Below are 13,274 nucleotides of genomic sequence, written 5' to 3'. Positions count from 1 at the left end.
TTCAAGTGATGGTTGTAGAAGACTAGTTGATAGGAAGACTGTGTTGAAATCTAGGGCTGGAAAATACCAAAGTGGCTCAGAAGGAAAGAGAGTATTTATTTTTTTAGCTTAAACAAAACAGAAGAAGAGTCAATTCAACAGAATAGTCAATTACAAATGCATTGGTATAAGGAAAAACCTTGATGTTAAGCTCAGCTAGAACTGCCTTTCTAGAGGCTTTTCGAATACTCTGGGAACGATTAATTTTGCAGAAAAATACCTTCTACTATACCTGTCATTATAGGCTGATGCCTTATTCCAAGCAGCAAAACTGAGTGACTTTCCTGATTTTTATTTTTTTTCCTTTTCTCTTTTTTCTCTTGGATAATCTTTCCTGTTTCCTTTTGTGGCTGGTAAAGAATTCTGAACCCTTCTAAGTAAGCATCTGGTGCTGACAATGACTTTTTTTTTTTTTTTTATAAGAACTGGGTTAGTTTATGTGTGTTTTATTTACTGTGAAAGGAACCTTTTCTCAACAGGTCACAGAAAATCCCGAGCGTAAGATGCATCAAACACTCAACAAAGGAATGTTCTACTCTACTTGGATTACATATTTCATAAGGATGTAATGTGTCTCAAATCAAGTTCAATCTGCTGTATTTGCTTAAGGAACTTAGCTAAAATCTGCTGAGAAAGAGAAGAGTTTGTATTTAGCAATGGTTTCTCGCATCCTCGATTCTCTCTACCAGATTCCAACTGTAGATCTCAGCACAGGTCCTTTGAATAAGGCAGTATGATTTTAAGCGATACATTCAAGGATATTCCTTTGTCCCAGAAACTTGTCAGGTTGATGATTCTTTGATATTTGAGTAGGGAAACCAATGTGGGTGATCTTGTGGTATAGCATTAATCATCTTATGAAGACTAATTCACGTCACTGCTCTGAGCATCAGAGCATTAATTCTTGCTTCCATGGCTTTCCTATGTAAAATATTGACTATTTAGATGAAGATATGCAAGCCAGTGTAATATCTTTCCATGAATAAAGAGGGATATAGCAGATCCATCCATCATGAGATGGAGTCAGCTTCTGAAATTAATTTTCAACACCAGGTATTACTATTCTGTCAATTCCCTGTGAAGACAGGACAACAAATAATCTTTAAAAGACCTTGTTACAAGTCATTCCTTGTCAGTGTGAGTTTTCAGTGTGACTTTTGTGTGCACCACGTTAAGTAAAAGAATCAGCAAATTTAAAATCTTATGTTTTGGAGAAGATAGAGGCCAAGCTTCTGGGTTGGCTGCATTTGTAATTATGAGAGGTTCTGTGTGTTAAGGAAATTCAAGCAGGAGAAGATGTCCATAGCCAAGGCATTATCTGTGTATTTCTGTGGAAATAAAGTTACACATAGACTGCTAGATGTACCAAAGTTTTTATTTGCCTTAGAAGTTTTCTTCTTTTACTGTTCATACTAAAAAGTAACTTCCGCCTTTCAAATGGACGTACGTAAGATTTTTGCTTCGTTGCTCAGCCTGTTGCAGTTATTGAAGTCACTTGCACAGCCGAGCCAGAGTAATTTGGCAAAAAAAAAAAAAAAGAGATTGTGAATACTGTCACTTTCCATCACTTCTAGACCAGTAAAATTAAAAACATCTCTAGTGGAGTATAATAATCTAGGAAAAATACTTAGTATTGCTTTTAGGGACATTTACCATTAAATCAGGCTTTTATTTTAATGTTAAAGAGTATTATATTTTCCTTAAGTATTTCTGAATGGCCCACCGTGCTAAAAGAAAAGATTATAGGGCATTAGCAGGATCAGAAATTTTTGTGTCTGTTGAAAAACTAACAACAATGTTATTTTGATGGTATTTGAGAAATGTGCCTCAGACTGTGACCTGTGAGACTTTGAAAGAAACTTCCATTAAATATTAACTGATGTTGCAGAGATATTTTGGAACTTGCAAAGGATTTTTTGAGTTGCTTTTTATTTTGTATGCTTCAAAGAATTGGCCTTCTCAGTAATGTAAGCCTTAGAAATTACTTGAAAGTAGATAATAATAATTACATATCTGTAGTTGTTAAATTCATCCACATCCATTAAAACACTCTAACAATGGGCACTCCGATTTTGCTGTTCTCACCTACTAAAAAAAAACCGCGTCTTTGAAAAAATTATATTCTCTTGTTTCTGTTGCACTCGAGCTCCAATCTTTCATATTCTCAAACTGATTTTATTCCCAGCGTGAGTGGTGATGCTTATGGTTCTTGCTAAGCCCTACCTATATGTAGTTAAAGAAATGGTAGTACAGACCATGAAATCAAAATGTTTTTCAGCTCTGGTCCTGTCGTCCAGCATTCTGCGTTCCCTTTCATGTCGGCATCATTGGCAGATTTAATAAACATAATCTCTTTTCCATCATCAATCTTTCAATGAAATGCAAAGTAGTATTCTACCAGAAGAAAAGCCAGTCAGTGCGTTCTTCCTGGATGAAGCAAGATGTGAAATAATCTTTTTTGAAACTTGCTTTCCAGTCAGCTCTGCACACATCTGATAGTAGTTGTATCTAAATTATGTCTCTGTAGATTGTTTTGCATGATGCTCTCACAAGACATTGCAAAAACTTTTCTAAAGCGAAGACAGGATGTGTGTTGCTTCCCTTTTATTTGCAAGGACAGTTATCTAATTTCTGTAACAATACTGAAAAAATGTAGTGTATTCTTGAATCAATGTAGGTTGTTAATTGCATCTGTGTTAGATTCTAGGTGCACATGAGGTTTGCTTATGTTTTCTAGTATTTTTGTAGAAACTTCATTTAAGTTAATTGATCTGTAGTTCTGTGGTTTTATGTGGTATTATGCAGAGACTTTGGTACATGACATAAAATGTGTGAAAAATTCGGTCATCTCTGGTGTAGACACTAAACAGTGTTTCAGTAACTTTTGTGTTCATAAAATGCTCACTCATCACCATGAGACCCAACTGCTGTTGCATTGTTACAGATAAGCAGGAGATATGAAATAGTCACAGGTTATGCTGAGTCGTCATAGCCTCAAATACCTGATTCTAAAACTTGCTCACCTGGAGGCTTACTGTGAGTCTTTTCCACAAGGGAAAATTTAAGGTGAAAACAGGTAAAAATGGCTGAATGTTTATGCACTGAGATTCATCCCAGGTATCTTCATGGGAGAGACAGGCAGCATGTAACCCTGTTGCTGTGGCATAGGTAAAGAGTTGTCACCTGCAAAATTGTATACAAAGTAGAGAATTTGATGGCTTTGACTAATTGGTATTATTCTAATAACACTGTGAAACCAAGGCATTTTGTGTGTCTGTTTTCTGTGTTAAAGTGGGAAAGTAAGTTGGCACAGATCCTTAAGTTTCTCATGCTGTCATGAGAACTGCTGATCAAAAGAGAATGGGCCTCCTGCATCTTTCCTGCCTTTTCTTCTTTCTCAGAATCGTAAGGATAAGTATTTCTAGTATTCACATCTTTACTATGTCAGTCATTTGTACCCTGTAGAGTAATGTTAGCATCTGCTACCATCTGTAACTACTTAGCACATTCTTCTCTTATCTTCATTTTTAGGTGTACATCCTTGACCCCTGGACCTAGCTGTGATCGGTTTAAGCTACATATCCCTTATGCTGGAGAAACACTCAAATGTAAGTTAAAAACTATTGTTGCTGCATCTTGGCCTTTCTTTCAGTAACAGTGTTCTATATCACGTTAAGTTTTCCAGTGTCTCTAATTCTGTGAGTTCTGAGATACCTGTTTGTTGTTTTTTCTTAAAGCTTCAACTCAAAGAACATGCAACTGTATCAGTATGTAATTTTTAAAAGAAGCTTACAGCCTTCCTTGATATTATAATTTGAAAACAAGTCCCCAAAGCAAAAAGTCACAAATCACCCCTCAATATTTCTAATAAAATATTGTAACTAAGACAATCACATGACCATTTTTAGACTAACTTATGATTTATATTTGCTTTGTGTTGTTTCTTTTTTTCTCTTTTGGGAAGAATTCTTTATTAAGCTCCAATAAAAGAAGTAAGTCTGTTCTTTTATGAGGTATCTCTAAACATTAACTGGTCTAATTGACCAGCTTAGACAAATGTGACTTTGGTTTTTCTGATTTAGTGGTGTGGTTAAATCCTCCTTACGCTTGGAGGATCTGTAGGTAACTGGCTCATTTGTCCACTCTTCAATTAGTCTGGTTTTTGGTGCAAAGACTTATAATAAAATTTGCTTTTGTATGTTTTTAGAACATAAAATACAGTTTTCTAAACACTACTTGCTGATAGTCTGCATATGAGAAATTGTAAAATAGTGTTGGTTTTTGTCTCTAACAACTGAAATATGAGAGAAGATGAAGAATTTCAGATAAAGTAAATTTAAAGCTTGGCAGTTTCAGACTTAGGGCAGCACTAGTGAAACCACATCTGGAGTACTGTGCCCAGTTCTGGTCCCTAGTACCAGAAAGGCATGGACCAGCAAAAGACCACAAAGACGACTGAGGGACTGGAGCATCTGTTGTACAAGGAGAGGCCAAGAGAGCTTGGGCTTCTCAAGAAGAGAAGGCTCAGGTCAAGTCTTATCAACATGTATAAATACCTGATGGGGGGAATGAAGAAGATGGAGCCAGGCTCCTGTCAGTGGTGGTCACTGAAAGGAAACGGTCACAAATTTAAATACAGAAAATTCCATTTAAGTGTAATAAAAGAACTTCTTTGCAAGGGTGGCCAAACGGTGGAAATGGTTGCACACAGAGCTTGTGTAGCTCATGTACCTCCATCCTTGGAAATACTCAAAACCCAATCGGACATGACCCTTGGCAATCTGCTGTTGTTGACCCTGCTCTGAGCCGAGGGGTTGGACTAGGCAGTCTCCAGAGGTGCTGTCCTACCTCAGCTGTCCTGTCAGTCTGTGAAAATGTGCAATCTGGAGCAGCAAGTACTTGGTGTGAACAGAAATGTAAAATATTTAAGACTTACTGCTTTGATAATATCCATTTACACTACATCATACACATGCTACAGCTCTCTAAGACATTTTGAATATTAAGAATGTTCTATTCCTTCTGTAGTCATTTTCCTTGTCATTTTGTAGTGCACTGGAAGCCCTTCTCCTTTATGAACAAAAATCAACACAGTTAAACTTCTGATAATTAGAAGTACTTTAAACCTTCCATTGGGCACTTAGAAGGAAAGTTGTCTTTCCCAGAATTTGGTCTGGCAGTTTGCTCATGTATTTAAGAGAGGAGCTAGGCTCATGTATCAGTCTACTAAGACTATTTTATCTATTCTAAAAGTACAAACTCATGGCTCAACAGGCTTACTAATCATTCTTTTTCAAAATATGAAAATGGAATATTGTCTTAGCTAGAAATTATATTAAGAAACAGGCTATGGATTTATGCAGAATTTTCAGTAAGTAGTGGCCATATTATATGAAGCCAACTACCCTACCAAGTAGAGTTTTTGTCCTTATTTGAACTTTTTTTAAAAAAAATGTGATATTGTGTAGCAGACCTCTTATGTCTTGATGTGCTCTGCAATGTGTAGTAGATTCTACTTGAGACTTGTTTGATGACTACAATCAAGATGCAGTGAAAAGAAGCTTCATTGGATGACATTGCTTTAGAGAATGGTATATTTTCTATCGGTCTGTAGTAACTCTCATTTATCTCAATGCAGGACACTGTTATTACATTCTGAGAGCTTTAAGTCTTTACTTGTTTTTAAGTAGAGGCTAGAATTGTTCCTGATTCATAAAGGAAAATTAATAGATCAAAATGCCCGTATGCGAGGACATAGGCATACATACTATACTAATATACTAAATGACTGTAGTCCAGTTAAAGTACCTAGAAATATGATTATGGACTATGCATTAAATTTCAATATTGAGAAATCAGCTTTTTCTCTCCCCCTTCCCCCGCCCCCAGTTCTTATATTTTGAATATCACATAAGCAATTAAACAAAACAACTATAATGCAACTGCTCTTCTCCACCTTTGCAAAATCCAAACCACATTTTAACTCTGCTATATATTTCAACATGACCAACTGAAAGTGCTGTGAACAATTTTATCTTTTCCAGAGGCACCTAATAATAGCAGTGAATTCAAGTAATAATAATAATAATCCTCTGCGTTTCAGCATTACACTTTTGAAAATGCTGTACATCTTTCAGGCTCACAGCATGTGGAATAAATAGTGAAGTGAGCAGATTCAAGAAAGCTTTAATAACTCTGTATTTAGATTGGTAATGATGGCAGGGGAAGACAGCCATGGTGTGCAACCAGAGATTTGTAGATACTTTGTTGTAGGCTGTTGCTAGATATGTTATCTTTCAGGGGCAGAATATTTCTGCAAAGGAAAGTTGCGAAATCTGCCAGAGTAAAAAGATTGGCTGAAAATGTTCAGGATCTCCAGTGTATGGTCTTCATTATGTGGTGCCCAATACAGGCTGAAGTGTGTAGTTCCTTTGTGGTTTGCGTTACATCCTCTTTGCAACAGATCAGATCTTTGCATATCATCAATCATAACCGCTGCCACTGCACAAATACCCTAATATGAATCCTAGTGTGTTAAAAACTGTTGGTATGCTACTTTCGAGAAGTATAACCGCATAGTCACAGTCCTGTTTTCCAAAAGATCAGGAAGTTCTCTGTTTTTTGAAAAAGGGGAAAGCATGCTTGCAGGCAAGGCAGTAGCTGACTACCTGCAGTGTAAAATAATAATTTTGTTAGCTTCAGTAAGATCAAACATCCTGTGAGTTAAGAGTTGCTTTTTGGTAATTTTAAGATATTTGGGGATCTTATCAATGCTTATAAATACTTAAAGGGAGGGTGCCAAGTAGATGGGAACAGTCTTTTTTCAGTGGTGCCCAGTGATAGAACAAGAGGTAACAGGCACAAACTTGAACATAGGAAGTTCCATCTAAACATGAGGAGGGACTTCTGTACTTTGAGGGTGGCAGAGCACTGGCACAGGCTGCCTAGAGAGGTGGTGGAGTCTCCCACTCTGCGACATTAAAAACCTGCCTGGACGCCGTCCTGTGCAATCTGCTGTAGGTGACCCTACAGGGTCTGTCAAGGGGGTTGGACTAGGTGATCTCCAGAGGTCCCTTCCAACCCTGACCATTCTGTGATTCTTGAGATCCAGTTAGCTATTTATTTGTGGTTTTTTCAGATGTCTTGTTCACCTTACTCTTGCATGTATGCTGAGCTGCTGAACAGTTACTCAGCTCTAGCCGGGAAGCTTGGAGATGTCCACAATTTTATACTGGAGAAAATACTATGTCAGTGTTGGAGATTTGTTTGTCATACTAATCACACTTCAGACATTTTTAAATGGTGCTTTCAGAAAGCGACTTTTACTTTATTTTCTTCTGTAAGGGAAACCATAAATTTTGTGTTTTCATGGCCAGAATGGTTGGAAAACTTGAGCCTACTTTTGCTAGACTGTCAATTAAAATCTGAGACAGCTGTATTGTTTTTATTAGTTCATCCAGCACTCAATGCTGCTACATTAAACTCAATGCTTTTCTTTATATTTGAATTTTTGAAAGCTCTTAGTAGAAGTTTAAACTCAAAAAAACCTGACTGTAATATCCTGTAAGAGGTTGCATCTGTGTACCAAGGACAAAACTTACTGTAAGCAGAGCTGTCCTTTATTGCTAACTGGACAGCCATATCTGCTGAGTAAAGTTTGTTATCCTTTCTGGGGGAAGTATTTGTGTATTTGAGGTGAAGTATTTTGTAACTCTTGCAGAAGTATTGGTCCTCCTTGCTAAAATATCAAGACAGATGTCCTAGAAATTGTCAGGATAAGTGCAGTTATCAGCTGTAATAGTCTTTGTAGAATAATATTAATAATTAATATGCACCATTAAGAATTGGTCATTAAGACCTTGGTCATGGCAATTTTGTTTCAGCAAACCCTGGAATCTCTTGGTTATGGTTTTATATTTTTGCTCAAGCTTTCGCTGCTTCTTGCTACTAAGAGCGCCTGACTTATTGGGTTTTTGCCTGTGCTCTTCACATTTTCTTTTTCAGACACTGATGCCTCCCTCCCTCTCTGTCCTTGAGTGCTGTCATCTGGAATTTCACGGTGATTAAACAATGTGTTGCCCTTGCGATGCTACTGTTCTCTGTAGCCTCTTGAACTCTAGTATTTTCATCTTCTGTCTGATTTTCACTGTTTTTATGTGAGTGGATTACAGCTCTGGCTTCTACTGCCACCACTTTAGTTTCCTTGATCCTGAAGAAGATTTCTTTTGTCTCGTTTGAAGCTTAGTTTTTCTTTTTTTGCTTCTGATTTCTGTTTCGTAGTTTCTTACTCTTTTTAGTTATAGGCCTTAGAGGGGGGAAATCACAGTTTTGCTGCCTAACTAGTCTAAGAATATTGCCCATAATATACTGTACAGAATTTCATCTGCTTTTATTCCTGTGATGAAGCTCTTTCAGTAAGTTCATCTAGTCTTCCTGTGGCTTTCTACTTTAGGAAGTAATTAGAAACAAATAAAATGATAAACATGGAGAAGAGCCTGACCTCCTTGTTGCCCTTTTAAAAGCTGCTTTGCAAATTTGTTTGCAAAACACTTGTTCATTGTGCCAATAAACAAGTGTAAAAATGATTTTACAAGTTATTGTAAAATTTAAGAGTCTCATAACTAAGTTGCTGCAGTGCGTGTGTCCATTAGGTTATTTCTGTGCACCGTTAGGTTTTTTCACATCGGTTGTGGTTTAGTTGAGGCTCTTACAGGAAAGACTTTTTGGATGCTGTAATTCAGATTATACTTAGGTGATATCATTACCTGTATGGTAAGTGTCTTTTGCTGGGTCATGCAAAGTACCAAAGATTTTTCTGGGCAATGTTTTCTGAAGTTTTGCTGTCTTACTTTACATGGCAGGAGTAATCAATCTTGTTCCTTTGGTAACCTGTTGATTATCTAATGAATGTACCTAATGGGAAATGTGAAGACAGAGTCTAATCTTTTTATGATATTTATTTCTTCTTAGAATACAAAGTTGACAACAATATTTTCCCCTTTTAAATAACCACTTTCCTCTCACTTAGGTTGTTTGGGGTTTTTTGACACTTTTCCTTATGTTCTGGGCTTCCCTTGAGCAAGTAAATGACAGAAGGTTTTGCAGGTATAAGTCTCAATATGTTTCCGCATCAAGAGAAGCGACCTTACACATATCTATGTACAAGTGTGGACTTACAGAGGTTTAAAAGATTTTAGGTTAGGCCTCCACATTGGTATTACCGTATTGCCTTCCTACTTTTCTCTTTCTTCCTTTCTTGTCCTGTTTGGGCTGCAGTTACTGGTGGTGGTTTACAATCTATTTGCTTGATTGTATTTGTCCTTCACTTTAGCCTTTCCTTTTCTCACCTACCCAGTGTCTCTGTTATAACTTCTCTAGTGTTGCCTGTCTTTAATTTCTACCAATATATTATCCTCTCTTGTATTATATGTTGTTCTTATCTTTGTCCTCTTCAATTCTGATACTAAAATTTCTGAGAAAGTTGTCTGGCTACAGAAGTGCAGGTAATTAAGATTGTCCTGCTGCCTTCTTGTTCAGCTTGGGATCCAGCTCATTTGCTTTTACTTCATTTTTGCAGGTTTGTCCACTTTACAACAGAACATAATTTCTCTTTCTGTATGCAGTCTTACACGTCTTTTTTTTTTTTTTTCCTTCTTTATCCTACAGCAGCATTTGTCAGCTGAGGTTAAGGAAGAAAACAACATACCTGCAACCCTTTGCCCGAGAACCAAATAACCATACTGCAAATCATTCCTGTATCTTTTTTCTTTTATTGGAAAAGTGGGACTTGATTCATTTGCCTAACTATAGGTGTCTTAACTCTGAGGTTCCCTAGGGTATCTTGCCTGGCCTTCTCAGCTGTGACCCAAAGAACACTGATCTCTCTGAAAAACCTTGTGTCGTAGATGCCATAAGTGTGCCCTGAGGCATTTCAAATGACACTAAACAACTTGGTTAAACTGAAACGAGTTCATGGAGACTGAGTCCTTTGCCGCTTTGCATGTAGTGGATTCTTTTGGAGTGTCACAGAGATACAGAGAAAGGGGGTTTTTTTATGCAAATACCTTTTTTTCAAATTATTTCTCTATTAAGAGATGTCTTTAATGTCTAATACTGACTTTGCCTTTCCTTTTCTGATACCTTGATTTGCATGTGAAGTCAGAAATAAAGCTGAAAAGCATCCTGGCTTCTTGCTACCAGATGTTGTCTTTAAGAGTCAGGAATATTTCTGACTTCTGCTAAACAATCTGTAAAAAGTTGAAGCTACACTTGGTTTACTGTAATAGGATTATTGTTTATTGTCAGGTGAACAAAGGTCCCACAGTATTCCAGACACCATTTGAGTGTACTTGTCCTCCCGTATGGGCAGAAGTCCTGCTTCAACAGACTGTTTTAAGAGGAGCTTCTGCGGTTTAATTATCCTCCTTCTCTACTTGAGAGAAGAATAGCCTGGCAGCAGCAACACCACAGCCAAAACAGAATCACTCCTATATCTTCCTCCAGTAGTAGTTTTATATTTACCAAAGTTGTATTGTCATTTCAGGAACCATATCTTTCTTGCCAACCGATTAATAACACTCTTTAGGTAGTGTATTACTGTATTTGACTAAAAGCCTGGAGAGCAAAAATCTTTAGGGTGGGATTCGATGACAAGTCAGCAAGTCTGCATTTAGTTCATTTAAATCCTTTCATACTGCTGAGTACGCTGACTTAGTATCTTGGTTGCAGATTGCAGTGAATAACTGATTATTTTTGCACCTGTAAAGACAATTAACAATGGCTGGGTTAGGTAAGAATTTGTTTATAGATGGAACTGATCAGTGTTTTTTCTCTACAATTTGTATGGCTACTAGAAGAGATAGGTTAGCGTTCTGAATTGATGAATAATACAATTCTACTATCTTTTTCTTTTTAATATTCAACAAGAGCAGTTTCTTTATTTTCCCCAAACTGATTCTGCACAAAGGATTGGTCACTTGCTTCAACACTGTTCCCTATTATCTATGAATGCATTTCATAATCAAGTTGCATTTGGATTTGTTGTTTCTTACAAGTCAAACAGGTTAATCTCCTTCCTATGATGGATTCCATTAAGATTAGTCTTATTCCAGGCTACAGTGGACACACATGTTTGTTCTACATCCTTAGTGTTGACTTAGAAATTCTTGGGGTCAGAAAAAGCTGAAGAATACAGATATCCTTTCAAAAGTAGAGTTTAGGCAGTTAACTGATACATTGCTTCCTAATTTTGCCGCCTTTAGGTAAAGAGGGATGTTAATGCTGTGGCACTCTTAGTATAATATCTTTCAGTACTACCAAGTTTACAGTATGGTTAAAAAAAAGAAAGAAAAATACCCCCAAAAGGAAGTTATCAGGAGGGGGAAAACTATGTATAGGATAGGCCAGTGGAAAGCAGCTGTAAGAATTTAAGAAATTTCTCAGTTTCAGAGTTACACTTGTCTTACTTGTAGTTAAATCCTTACCACTTTGTTAGACTTGGTTATGCATTTTGATAGATGAGAAAAGAACAGTGTCTGTGTGTGCATGTGTGTTAAAAGAAATGATGGATTTAAGTATTAATATTTCTATCTTTTTGTCTATTGGCAGTATATTAACTTTTCTTTTGAAATCCTATGAAGTAAAATATTTCAAAATTTAATGCTGTTTGCCTGAGGAAAGAAAAGGAAGAGAAAGTAGTATTTTTGGATAATGAAAAGCAAAAGATATATAATACATCCTTTTCCTTCTAAATTTATCTTTGACTCCATGGCTTTAACTTTATCTAAGTAATTTTAAATTCCGTAGTAGTATTTAATTGGAAATGAAATTCTGCTGAAGTAATTATTGGCCAGTATATCTACAGAAATGAGATAAATATGGTCTGAGTGTGAATGTCTTGCTTCCTTTGTTCTTACGCTGGAATGGTCAATAGTGCTGTGGAACGCCACACAGTTTGCTTTCTGTCAAGGGAATAGGGCCCAACAGAGTTGAAACATATGAGGAACTACATACCTGTGCTTGGAGATGCACCGAAAAGGGTATTTGTTTGATTAGGGCAAGAAGTGGAGAGAATGTAGGACTACGCTGATTATTTTTTTTTTTTTTTGTGGTTTTGCTTTTGAAATTGAAATGGTACCCATTCTTAGACTCTAAGCACAATAATTTTGCAAATGGCTTTATTGGTTGAAAATTCTATGTTTTTACCCAAGTACAATTATATATGAAGAGGGTAAGCCACAGGTAATATCATGTAGGTTATTAAATAAAGTAGTTGTTAAAAAAAATTGATATTTCTACTAGGTCAGGGCAAACTGATAGCTTGTGATTCAAAATATTTAATGCCTTATATTTTGTAAGCTCACTGCAGAGACTAGTTTTACTAGTTGTGTGAAGTAAAACCAGATTTGCTGTTGCATTGCCCATTACAATTGTTTAAATATGTTTTATTTGAGAGTAAAGAAGCATTTTTTATTTATGCGTCATAACCCTGCCAAGCAAACTGTTAACTGCAGTTTTAATTTCTCTAGCTTCTTTAACAAGAACAAAACTCAGATTTAGGATTGGTTCCCTTAATCTTTAATCTGATTTGTAATGATGTATTTTTATTGAGAATATATAGTTTATGACAATAGCTCATGCTTGTAGTTGCGAATGGGGCAAACTGATTCCTTGGTACCTAAGCTTTCTGGTGTCAAAGGTGTTACTTTTTCTGTCCTCGTATGGTAAATTAAGCAAGGCATAAGAGAAAATATATGGAAGGGGAGAGGATGGAGCAGAAAAGTTACAGAGGCCACGGTGAATGTCTAACATGGTTCAAAAAACGGTTCTTTTTTCTTTCATTTTAGCAACTGTTCAAATGTCTTTGGATTTATGGCAGAAATGAGACTTACTAGAATAAGATTTGACTGAGGGGATGCTTTTTTCCTTTCTAAATACATGAAAAAATTGTTCTAAGGTCAGATCTTATCATCTTCAATAGTAAGATGTTGTATTTAACTGACAGACTGAAAACCACTGATGATAGAGAAGCGCTGCTCTTTTCTGAATGTTTACATTGAACTGGAAACGCCATTTTGGTTTGCACTTTTTTTGTCTTTATTGTCACCCAGCCTGTGTGAGGTTTGACTGTATCAGAATAAATTAGAGTTTACATTTGCATAAAAAAACCTATGGTACTGTAGGAAAGAGAGTGTTAATTATTCATTAAATTATATGTTTCTGGTTTAGTTAGAAAA

The 13,274-nt window shown here is 36.4% G+C and overlaps 1 protein-coding gene across 1 annotated transcript in view; it reads left to right on the top strand.

Moving 5' to 3' along the window:
• Nucleotides 1-13,274, top strand: part of BRE (brain and reproductive organ-expressed (TNFRSF1A modulator)) — a 174,410-nt gene that overhangs the window by 14,642 nt on the left and 146,494 nt on the right. Inside the window, exon 2 of the mRNA XM_009880653.1 lies at nucleotides 3,571-3,647. Coding sequence (XP_009878955.1) covers nucleotides 3,571-3,647 — 77 coding nt within the window. The remainder of the gene's footprint in view (nucleotides 1-3,570; nucleotides 3,648-13,274) is intronic.

This window comes from Charadrius vociferus, unplaced genomic scaffold (assembly GCF_000708025.1).
Source record: "Charadrius vociferus isolate BGI_N301 unplaced genomic scaffold, ASM70802v2 scaffold192, whole genome shotgun sequence".
Classification (NCBI taxonomy): Eukaryota; Metazoa; Chordata; class Aves; order Charadriiformes; family Charadriidae; genus Charadrius; species Charadrius vociferus.
The sequence above is the reverse complement of the archived record's forward strand: the minus strand, read 5'-3'. Positions and strand labels throughout refer to the sequence as shown.